The sequence below is a fragment of the Coccidioides immitis genome (assembly GCF_000149335.2).
Source record: "Coccidioides immitis RS genomic scaffold supercont3.1, whole genome shotgun sequence".
Lineage (NCBI taxonomy): Eukaryota > Fungi > Ascomycota > Eurotiomycetes > Onygenales > Onygenaceae > Coccidioides > Coccidioides immitis.
In genome coordinates this window covers 1,359,192-1,369,299 of record NW_004504310.1, presented here as the reverse complement: position 1 = coordinate 1,369,299, position 10,108 = coordinate 1,359,192, and the positions used below count along the sequence as shown (strand labels likewise).

The window sequence follows — 10,108 nt, the reverse complement described above, 5'->3', positions numbered from 1 at the left end:
GTAATAGAGAGACGGAAGCTCGGGAATTTTGGCGCGGCCAGGGAAAATAGTTACTAAATAGCGGGGGGAAAAAAAGAACGACGCCGCAAGGATTCGAACCTTGGCCCCCGAAGGGATCACATATCCTAAAGCAGGAGCTTCAAGTGTGACGCGTTAACCACTCCGCCACAGCGCCTGTGAATTTAGCAAATTCAAAAGAATCTAAAATTCTGAATCAATACTCAATGCTGTGCTCTCTCACATGGACCACACTCGCGGCCGCAATGCAGTCCCACCTAAATCCGGCCACCTTATGAAAGACCAGCCCGCAGCGATCTATGACCGCATGTTTATTGGTTTCAGCCTGTAGCCACAGACGTTATAAAATTAAAGAAAAACTATATCTTCTTATCTTTTTTGTGCTGTTATTTGGTTTGGAGACTGAATAAGATCATCGCCTCTGCGTCCTAGGCCAACAGCATTATGACCTCCCGGATCGACAAGACAATTGCTCGGCAGCAAGAGAAGTACGCTCACCACCGTTAGATGTTGCGGATATGCTGTTTCTAGCTCATGCTCCTTTCGATCTTCCCCGTATCCGTGCTGCGCGTTGGCGTCTCCTAACTTAAATTGCCTAACACTTGCTCTCTATAGGATCGCCGCCGGAGCATACTATGAATCCCACCAACAACTTCGTGTCATCGCCGCCCGATACCTGAAACAATCAAACTATGATGCCGCTGCCGAACTACTTGCTGGGGGCGCGATCGCGCTATTAAAAGCTGGAGCTCAGCAAGGTGCCTCCGCTAGTGGCGGTGATCTCGCGATTATGCTTGTGGTTGATGTGTATAACAAGGCTGAGTGGGAGCTTTCTGACGATGAAGTAGGCAATAAGAGAAGACGTAAGTTAGTCTGGTCCTCTTGAAGCGTTTGTCACGAAAGTGTGATCTTTGGGACCCTGGTTTGGCTCACTGTTGGATGATAGAGCGTTTAATCGATATTCTGCAAGAGTTCCCACCCGAAGAGCCTACGAGAAAGAGGTATATAAATGAAATGATTGCATGGAGTGCAAAGTTTGGAGATATTGAAACAGGCGACCCAGAGATGCATCATGCTGTTGGGTCTATCTATGCTGAAGGTCAAACCCCCTATGAAGCCCAGCTTCAGCAGTCTTTATTGCTGTTTACCCACAGCTCTGCCATAGGGATGCTAAATACCGTTAATAGAAAACGAAGTGTATGACGCAGAACGACATTTGGCTTTAGGGACAGCCGTCTCGGCGGAGATACTAGCACGACTAGAGTACACTTGGTATACTCACGATGCGGTGCACACAGCAGGAATATATGCAGCTCGTGCAGTATTCCCTTATCTACTGACTGGAAGCTTTCGAAACGCGAATAAGGCATTTTTGATTTTCAGAAACCAGTTATCATCGTCCCCAACAAGCCATGCCCTCAATGTCCAAGAAGTGAGCAGTCAGAGTAATGACGTTCGCGTTTATCCATCACTACCACTGCTAAATTTCACAGGTTTGCTGCTGCTGGCTATTCAACGCGGAAATGCAGACTCGTTCAAGCAGTTGCTAAGGCACTATGCGACGTATATCCAGGAAGCAGGAGAATGGGACCAGGCGTTGGCTCATATCGGGGAGGTTTATTTTGGCATAAGGATACCCAAACAGTCGAATCCTTTAATGGATATGATGGGAATGTTCTTTGGCGGAGGTCCTCAAGGTGGAAATAGGTCAAAGACGCCGCAACGATCCAAAGCCGCGAAGCAGGTTGATGCTCCACCGGTGTCCATGGATTTGGATTAGGTTGGAATGCGACCTTGGAGATACCCTGTCGATTAAATGTGACTGAAAAGTAGAGTGGGGCGTAAAGGAGCAGCAGCCGTGAGTGCTTATGTGTGGCTTCCATCTTCTATTTCAAACATCCACCTGTCTTCATCTAGCAAGGTGACTCTATTCTTGAGACTTTGCTGGATAAGCAAATACACCTCTACACAGTGCTAGTTAGTAAAGCATGATGTATAAAGCATAATCAAGAGTTCAATCTTAGTGGCTCGTCTCGAGAGGCTGCATGAAGCGCTCAATGTGTGTAATATCTGCAAAAGAGGACATTACATACCAGAAGGTTCACTATTCATCTGCCTGCTTCGATTACGCCGCATTAGTTCCGCGATGCTCGCCTCGATTTCTGTAAAACGAGTTCATATATTAGCCGTAAGCCCTATTTGGCCTAGGATTGCTATCTTCCAGCTGGAACCAGGCCAAGGAACGGGAAATATGTACTCTCTTTATCCGCACAGCTTATACCTCCGTCGTGCTCCAGTCCAGTATGTCCAACGCTTTCAACAGCCTCCATCACCTCGTCAGCGTCCTCATCGCCAGCACCCTCACCAAGACTTCCGGGTTGTAAAATCGGCACATCGACTTTATAGGTACCATTCTTGTCCCGCGCGACGATATCGCCTTCATCTGGAAGCGAGCAATTTAGAGATAATACACCCGTCATAAGGCGGGATTTTAATATCCCTCCGCCCAAGGTGCTGCTCATTCCACTCCCATCACCGCTACCAGAGATTGTGCGGGTGTGGGTGCGATTGCGAGAAGTTCCTAGAGAGCTAGTGGAGGTGGACGAATTGTGCTGACGGCGGCTGAGGTGAGCGTGAAAAAGGTTCCGTCGGACTGTGGAAGGCGCGGCGGGAGGAATTGGACGCGAAGAGATTGGACGATTGGTATCAGCGATCGTGGTTGAGGCGTTGCTACTGCTGGCAGACGGAATGCGGGTGAAATGGGATCTAGATGCCATGTTCGGTGGCGAATGGATGTCACCATGAGGAGCGTTCCTGAGGGCGATATGGAAAAGGATATTGTCAGCCAATAAGGTGTGACTAGACCATATTATAAGGAAATATTTGTTAGGAAGAATAATGTATCCATAGCTGAAATTTGCGGGTTACGTGGTTCTTGATTCCATATCTTAGGTGAAATGCAGTACAGAGTACGGAGTACAGCAGGTAGTTAACTAACCTTGTTACTTAAACATTTTTCTAGATAAAACATTTTATTTGTCAGGATTTATGTATTTCCTATACCAGAATTCTTCTAGAACATGTTCAAAAATATAAACACTATCAGTATGGAGTATAGACTGTAAATAAATCCTAACTGATTTAGTAAAAGAAAGTCTTCTGATCAAATCGTAGGAAGTTCCTTTGCTACTTCACTAGAGTCATTTCTTCTCTCTCTTGCCCAATCTCGCGCATTTCACGCATCTCGATATGCAGTAGCAGCCTCTCGAAAGGTTCTGTATCACCAGTCATGGTCTAAGGCTTGGGCTGGCTCATAAAATAGTCCAGATGACCTCCAGGATTCCTGAGCCGTGTAGAATGCGAGGTATAAGCTTCAGCGTGCTATTATGATAGGGTTGATGAGATGGTATAAGCATTATCATATTAAACCAATTCCTCATTACGGTATGACTAGCTGCACAGACCGATCACCGAATGCACCATCATAGTAAGCATGCCTACCGCGGCAGGCTGTTCAGGTCCTTTAATTTCAAGATAGAAATTTAGGCAGATTGGACGACTGTCCTGTGTCGAAGTCCACAATGCTACTCAGTTCTTCAAAGATGTCAATGTTCAGGTCGAGCACCATGAAAGTGATCGGGCCAGGAACCGGAGACAGTACCATCAGTTAGTGTTTCACGGTTTCCAAGATTTGACCGTCGGTAATTCAGCCTTCAATAAAATTTACCAGCGAACAAGTTGGCAGTTCATTGCCTGCAGCCGCATTTGCGTCTTGGAATTCTTCAAACTGTTCATAACTTCGATGGAGGATCGTGGCTGAGTCAATGCTTCATTGATTTCCTTCCAGTGTCCAGCCATCGGGGTTACCTAGAGATCTGGGTAAATTCCCATGACCAATAAGATGCTGTTCAAAGCCACGACGATAAGCCCCATCACTGTGTGGTGTTCGCTTGTTAGAGGATGGGATATTACTTGAAGGGCGCCTTTTCCTTGAATGATGGCCTTAGTTTGGAACCATCCTATCCTCAAGGACTGTTACTAGGTGGGAACTATTGGGCTGATTAGTTAGAACTAAGGAGTACTCCGTAGTCCCCGCAAGAACTAATTTGAGATTTCCATACATTTCAGGGATCAGAGATATCAGAGCCCCCAAGCCGTGCAAACTTTATCTCCCTCAGATGTTGTGAGTGTTGTGTGTCAGAAAGGCGCTGGGCGTGTTTCAGTGTTTTCCGATTCAGCTCCCTCAACATTTTTGTCAAATAGACTTTTGTTAAGATGTTTTTAGCAGTTTGCCCAGGATGGCTGGCACCTCAAAAGTACGGGATTGGTATGGAGCTCGAATTCTGCCCCCGAGCCGCCGTTGGCCAATTGAAATTCCTCGGCAATCTGTTCTTGAAGAACTTCGGTTTCGGCGCGCCGTTCTACGGAATACCAGCCCCAGGTCATCATAGGCCCTGTGCGCTAGATGACCTTGAGCGAAGAAAATGGTATGACAGTGAGCAAGAAGTAGCAATTTACAGAATAATCTGCCAGCCATGACTCAGACAAATATTTCCCCTTGGCAAAACATTGTTGCCCGAAAGAGGGAAGCCAGGAATAAGGCGCTCAAGCCTTTCCTTACAGATAATTTGAACCACAGAGGAGAGTGGGTGGTGTCCGTAGCTGAAAGATCGCAAACCGGCTCGGAGAAGACTCAGATTATCACGGACATCAGCAGCATTGAAGTTCTCCATCAGCAACTGGAGAAGGGAGTTTTCACGGCGGAAGATGTTGTCCTAGCTTATATCAAGAGGTTCGGGTGTTCTGTTGACTATATAGCCTTTACCGATGCTGTGACGCTGACTGGTGTCTTCATAGGGCAACAATTGCCCATCAAATGGTTGGTGACCGGACTCATTTGATGTGTTTTAATTTGCTAACAAAAGCTATTGCAGACCAATGCCATCACCGAAGTGCTGTTTGAGGATGCGCTCAAGCAAGCCCAGGAGCTTGATAAGACATTCGCGGAGACGGGAAGGCTCCAGGGCCCACTGCATGGGATTCCTATCTCACTTAAGGATCAATTCAACGTGAAAGGTCATGACACCACTTTAGGATACGTTGGTCGTTCGTTCGCACCCGCGAAGGAAGACGCAGTGCTGGTCCAGATTCTGAAGGATATGGGTGCGGTCCCGTTTGTAAAGACGAATTTGCCGCAGAGTATTATGGTAGGATTTGCATTTATGCTGTGACTTTCAACCTTTGTGGATTATATTCTTGCTCATTTTATATTGCTAGTGGTGCGAGACGGAGAATCCTCTCTTCGGGCTCACGCTCCATCCGATGGACCCGGAACTCACACCCGGCGGATCGACAGGAGGGGAAGCTGCCCTGCTTGCACTGCATGGTTCCGTACTCGGATTTGGCACAGATATCGGTGGCAGCATAAGAATCCCTCAAAATATGGTTGGCCTTTATGGATTTAAGCCGAGTGTGAGTTAATACTATACGCTGTCGGTGTTATTTCTGAGGTTATGCTAATAAAGTGGCAAGAGCTCCCGATTGCCTTATTATGGCGTTCCTGTCTCTACAGAGGGCCAGGAGCATATCCCTTCCGCTGTTGGGCCGATGGCACGAGATTTGTCCACCATCATTCATATCAGCCGCCTTCTTGCCCAATCCCAGCCTTGGAAATTGGATCCAAGATGTGCCCCCTTGCCTTGGAGAGACGATATGTTTTTGGAACTCCAATCTCGGCCAATGGTGATCGGCCTCATCGTCGATGACGGTGTCGTGAGAGTCCATCCGCATATAAGGCGACATCTACTCCGACTAGCAGACAAACTAAGGGCTTTAGGACACGAGATTGTGGAATGGGATACCGAAGGGCATGATGAATGCATCGCTATTATGGACGCATACTATACCGTTGATGGGGGCGAAGACATAAAGCGTGACGTGGCCATTGCTGGCGAACCGTATGTCCCTCACGTCGAAGCTCTCATAAACAGGGGCAAACCCATCTCCGTGTACGACTACTGGCAATTAAACCGGAAGAAATTTGCTGCTCAAAAGAGGTATTTGGATAAATGGAAAAAGACAACATCTCCGTCAGGCAAGCCTGTCGACATTCTTCTCGCTCCAACCATGCCACATACAGCCGTACCCCATCGATGCTGCCGTTGGGTCGGCTATACGAAAGTTTGGAATTTTCTTGATTATCCTGCACTTACATTCCCAGTTGGTAAGGTCGAGGTGGATCTCGATATCCTTCCATCTAAGCTGTATAAACCACGCAATGATTTAGATGCTTGGAACTGGGCTCTCTACGATCCAATCAAGATGGTAGGATACCCCGTTAACCTTCAGATTATAGGGCAGAAACTGGAAGAGGAGAAAGTTTTGGGTGCTGCAGTTGTGATAAATAAGGTTTTACGGTGAAATACATTCAAAGAAGTGATCGAGTTCAAGAGAATTGAACCGGGGTTGCTTTGAAACAGCGATTAGACCAGCTACAAGGAATGGGACGCCTTGTCTCTACATCGAGCCACAGTGCAAGTTTAACTCCTGAAGTACCATAGGTGTTATTTATGCTTCCTGCCTGTACATGTGGTAGGGCTTGAGCGGCAGCTCACCGCTGTGGACACGATCCATATTTGCTGCGATGGGTCTTTCTTTAACCTAGGCTACTGCAGCCCTTAGGTTTTGGGCGTTTGCGGGGTACAGCAGCTCTATGTGTGGGGTACTTACAGCGTATTCCGTAAATAGTTCCATGAGAATCTAATCAATATACCAGCCAAGTTCCTTGCACAGTACGACGTACTTAAAACTTCTTAGGATCCCCTGTGGCTTTGGCAAGCTCTACTTTACAGACGATCACGATGGGAAAGAAGCGAGTTCTCGTTGGTTATGGTGTCGATATAGACGCCGTTGCCGGCTGGCTAGGCTCATATGGCGGTGAAGATAGCAGCAACGACATAAGTCGAGGTGTGTATTCACTACTCTGGCCAATCCACACTACTGAATTGTTAACACAAAAAGAGCATAGGTATCTGGGCAGGCACCATTGGAACGCGTAGACTGCTCAAACTCTTTGAGAAGTACAATATCAAGGCAACATGGTTCATTCCCGGCCACACACTTGAATCATTCCCCGAGGAATGCTCCATGGTGCGTGATGCAGGCCACGAGATTGGGCTGCATGGCTATTCCCATGAGAACCCCACGGATATGACGCTCGAGCAGCAGCGAGACGTGCTTACCAAGACATATCGTCTCCTCACAGATTTCTGCGGTAAACCACCACGAGGTACTGTTGCTCCGTGGTGGGAAACGAGCAAGGAGGGCGCGGAGCTGCTTTTAGATTATGGGATTGAGTATGACCATTCAATGTCGCATCATGATTGTCAGATGTATTGGCTTCCTGCGGAGGCCAAGTGGACCAAGATTGATTACACAAAGAAAGCGGAAGAGTGGATGAAGCCGCTCAGTATAGGATCGCCGACGGGCTTAGTAGAGATACCGGGAAATTGGTATCTGGATGATTTGCCGCCCATGATGTTTATAAAGAATGCACCGAATAGCCATGGATGGGTAAACCCAAGGGATGTGGAGGATATTTGGAAGGTAAGGCAAATATGTTATACTCTTTGTCATTAATATGCAAAAGCTGAAAATAGTTATCCCTTATAGGACCATTTTGACTACTTTTATCGGGAGTATGATGAATTTGTCTTCCCAATGACAATCCATCCGGATGTTTCCGGGCGCCCTCATGTATTGCTTATGCATGAACGGTTAGTAGTATTGTTATTTGTATGACATGCTTTCTCAAAGACTAACAGGGTCTCTATAGATTAATTGAATATATTAACAAGCATGATGGCGTTGAGTGGGTGACATTTGAGCAAATGGCAGATGATTTTAAACGTAAGAACACCCCTCCTGCAGGAGCCTTGATGCCGAAGTCGCCCAAGGATGTTCTGCAGAGGATGTCAGGATCCTGATTTATAATATACATGCTTGAAACATTCTTGCGGGAATTGGTCTGGCTCCTTTAAGAATATGAGAGATAGATGGGAGTGAATTAGCTTGAGGGAAGTGGAGATTGTAGAAGGATTTCTGTTCAAGACACATTGTGTTTAACAGACGAATTGTTTGTCAACAAGTCGCAGATGTAGTTATATTTTCTTACAGTCTCAAACCCCAAGTCTGAATAATTTATTCTTCAAGTGTAGTCCTTTACCACAGCTTAAGCCTAAGAATAGAGTTAGAAAGGAACTCGGAAGACGCTTCGCTTGCAATGTTCCGCTACTCCCTAGTTCTCGTGTGGGGCAGACGTTTCAATCCAGTGTACTCCGTACTCCGTACGGAGTAGAGTATGGCGCCTATGTTTGCGCTTGAAGTCTATTTTTTGCATAGGCCAGGAACCAAATTCGCCCTCTTCCCAACTAGGCCATCAAAATACTCCAGCAGTTGGGAAACAGGAATCATGTTCATCTTGCCCAAGTCCGGATTCGAACTGTGCATTACTCGTCCACCGAACAGAACGCGCACAAAATGCTCCTTTTTCGGCTTGTTTAAGCCAGTCCTTTTCGCGTACAGTTCGAATACTATTTCAGCCCCCATTCCTGGCCAAACCATCTTGTCGATTTGCATGATGGAGAGAACGCGCGATATGCTGCCATCATGAGCAATATTATGTCTATAAACCATCTTGCCATCGTGTCCGGAGATCTGATCACGTAGATGTTGTGCTAACTCGGCAATCCAGACGCCCATGCTGGCAGTGCTAGCCGCCAGGGAGGTGGGTGCATCACGATAGATATAGGAATATTCAAACTGGCCCAGGCGGAAGACCGTATCCGCTTGCGATTGAGAGATGCATTTTGACGTATCGTTGACGGAACAAGGGAGAGGCTTGGCATGACAAAGACGTGCGGATAAATTGTCAAAGTAGTGATCAAAACTCTGGTGCCAACCCGAATCAGAAGGAGGAACACCCGAAACGGAATCCAGCGAGGAAAAGAGGTCCTTGGTCCGAGAGAGATGTTCAGCCCACGTAGTGTTTGGCTGGCTTTTGGCCTCGGAGAAAAGGTCTGCGGCTTTAGGGCATGAGTAAGAAGGCTCAAGGGAGTCAATTGATTCAGACTAGCATTGATTAACCAGAGCGTTTCGTTTAGGAGTGGGCTTTGCCTTACCTCAACGTTGAGAGGCACATGGCCTGATATCCCATACATCCCGTTGATTAGCATTCCAGCAACCTGGCTCGTGATGACGTTTGTCGTCACCCGAAAAGATACTCTATCCAAGTCAAGTTTTCTGGGAAGAAACTTCAAAAGATCATGGTACACAGTGTACAGGTCGCGACCGTGCTGCCACGAGTCGTCCAGCCCTCCTTTACTAATCTGCGGAAACGTGCATGTGCCCTTAAAACCCGGGGCAGAGAATGGAGTCACCGGATTCTGGTATCCTTTCCAGTACGGCTCGGCGCTTTGCTTGCCTTTCATCGGTTGTCCATAGAAGTACAACCCTTCGTCGTCACAATTCCAGGGATATGATTCCTCGGGGAACGTGTTTGACTGGTAAGGAGTACGCTTGTGGTGACGGTGAATCTGTAACGAGGCTTAGAATAGTGCACAATGGCCAGTTGCCATCTTTGCAGCACGCGCAAGCAGAGGTTTGACATACCACTTCCACGTATTGCAATTCATAATCTTTGGGGGGCTTTGTGTACTCTCGTCGGCGCACATGCGGCATATTACACCAATTGTACTGGCCATAGTCCTTGTCTGGAGTATGCGAAGAATTGAAAATAAAGCCATAAACTCCAGAAGCATTAAGGACTTTGTCAAGGTCATTAATTTCGGTGGAGCTGGGCGCATGCCACGAGGCATCCACCGCCCACGCGCCCTTATTCACAAGTAGAGGGAGCAAGGCATAGAACCAACTGGGGGAGAGCATGATGGCAAGCGAAAGAACGAGCGGACACAGCGACGACTAGGTATTAAACTAGACGACGAGATGGAGCATTGCAATCAATAACTAGCATTTGCCGGGTCTTACGATTATATATATGTATATATTATATATACATACGGAGCATACATCA

General features: G+C 47.1%; 5 protein-coding genes and 1 non-coding gene across 6 annotated transcripts; 3 read left to right on the top strand and 3 right to left on the bottom strand.

The window, feature by feature from the left end:
- Positions 1-78: 78 nt before the first annotated feature.
- On the bottom strand, positions 79-175 carry CIMG_15012. Its single transcript has one exon. It is a non-coding gene; the product is annotated as a tRNA-Ser (tRNA).
- A 117-nt stretch (positions 176-292) lies between these two features.
- On the top strand, positions 293-2,170 carry CIMG_02625 (uncharacterized protein). Its single transcript, XM_001248853.2, has 4 exons — positions 293-506; positions 634-881; positions 965-1,117; positions 1,206-2,170. The coding sequence occupies exons 1-4, from the start codon at positions 463-465 to the stop codon at positions 1,796-1,798; spliced, it is 1,038 nt and encodes a 345-aa protein (XP_001248854.1). The 5' UTR covers positions 293-462; the 3' UTR covers positions 1,799-2,170.
- Positions 1,166-2,919, bottom strand: CIMG_02626 (uncharacterized protein). Its single transcript, XM_001248854.2, has 3 exons — positions 2,276-2,919; positions 2,112-2,180; positions 1,166-1,982 (listed from the first exon to the last, which is right to left on the bottom strand). The coding sequence occupies exons 1-3, from the start codon at positions 2,793-2,795 to the stop codon at positions 1,885-1,887; spliced, it is 687 nt and encodes a 228-aa protein (XP_001248855.2). The 5' UTR covers positions 2,796-2,919; the 3' UTR covers positions 1,166-1,884.
- A 1,634-nt stretch (positions 2,920-4,553) lies between these two features.
- Positions 4,554-6,438, top strand: CIMG_02627 (acetamidase; the record flags this gene model as incomplete). The annotated part of the gene is made up of 5 exons (XM_001248855.2): positions 4,554-4,810; positions 4,876-4,897; positions 4,953-5,225; positions 5,296-5,490; positions 5,551-6,438. 5 exons carry the CDS (start codon positions 4,554-4,556, stop codon positions 6,436-6,438), a joined length of 1,635 nt encoding a protein of 544 aa, XP_001248856.2.
- Positions 6,439-6,878: 440 nt separating this feature from the next.
- On the top strand, positions 6,879-8,003 carry CIMG_02628 (Arp2/3 complex subunit Arc16; the record flags this gene model as incomplete). Its single annotated transcript, XM_001248856.1, has 4 exons — positions 6,879-6,984; positions 7,046-7,623; positions 7,690-7,793; positions 7,853-8,003. 4 exons carry the CDS (start codon positions 6,879-6,881, stop codon positions 8,001-8,003), a joined length of 939 nt encoding a protein of 312 aa, XP_001248857.1.
- A 112-nt stretch (positions 8,004-8,115) lies between these two features.
- On the bottom strand, positions 8,116-10,009 carry CIMG_02629 (acid phosphatase). The gene is made up of 3 exons (XM_001248857.2): positions 9,688-10,009; positions 9,198-9,611; positions 8,116-9,147 (listed from the first exon to the last, which is right to left on the bottom strand). The coding sequence occupies exons 1-3, from the start codon at positions 9,958-9,960 to the stop codon at positions 8,404-8,406; spliced, it is 1,431 nt and encodes a 476-aa protein (XP_001248858.2). The 5' UTR covers positions 9,961-10,009; the 3' UTR covers positions 8,116-8,403.
- Positions 10,010-10,108: the final 99 nt, after the last annotated feature.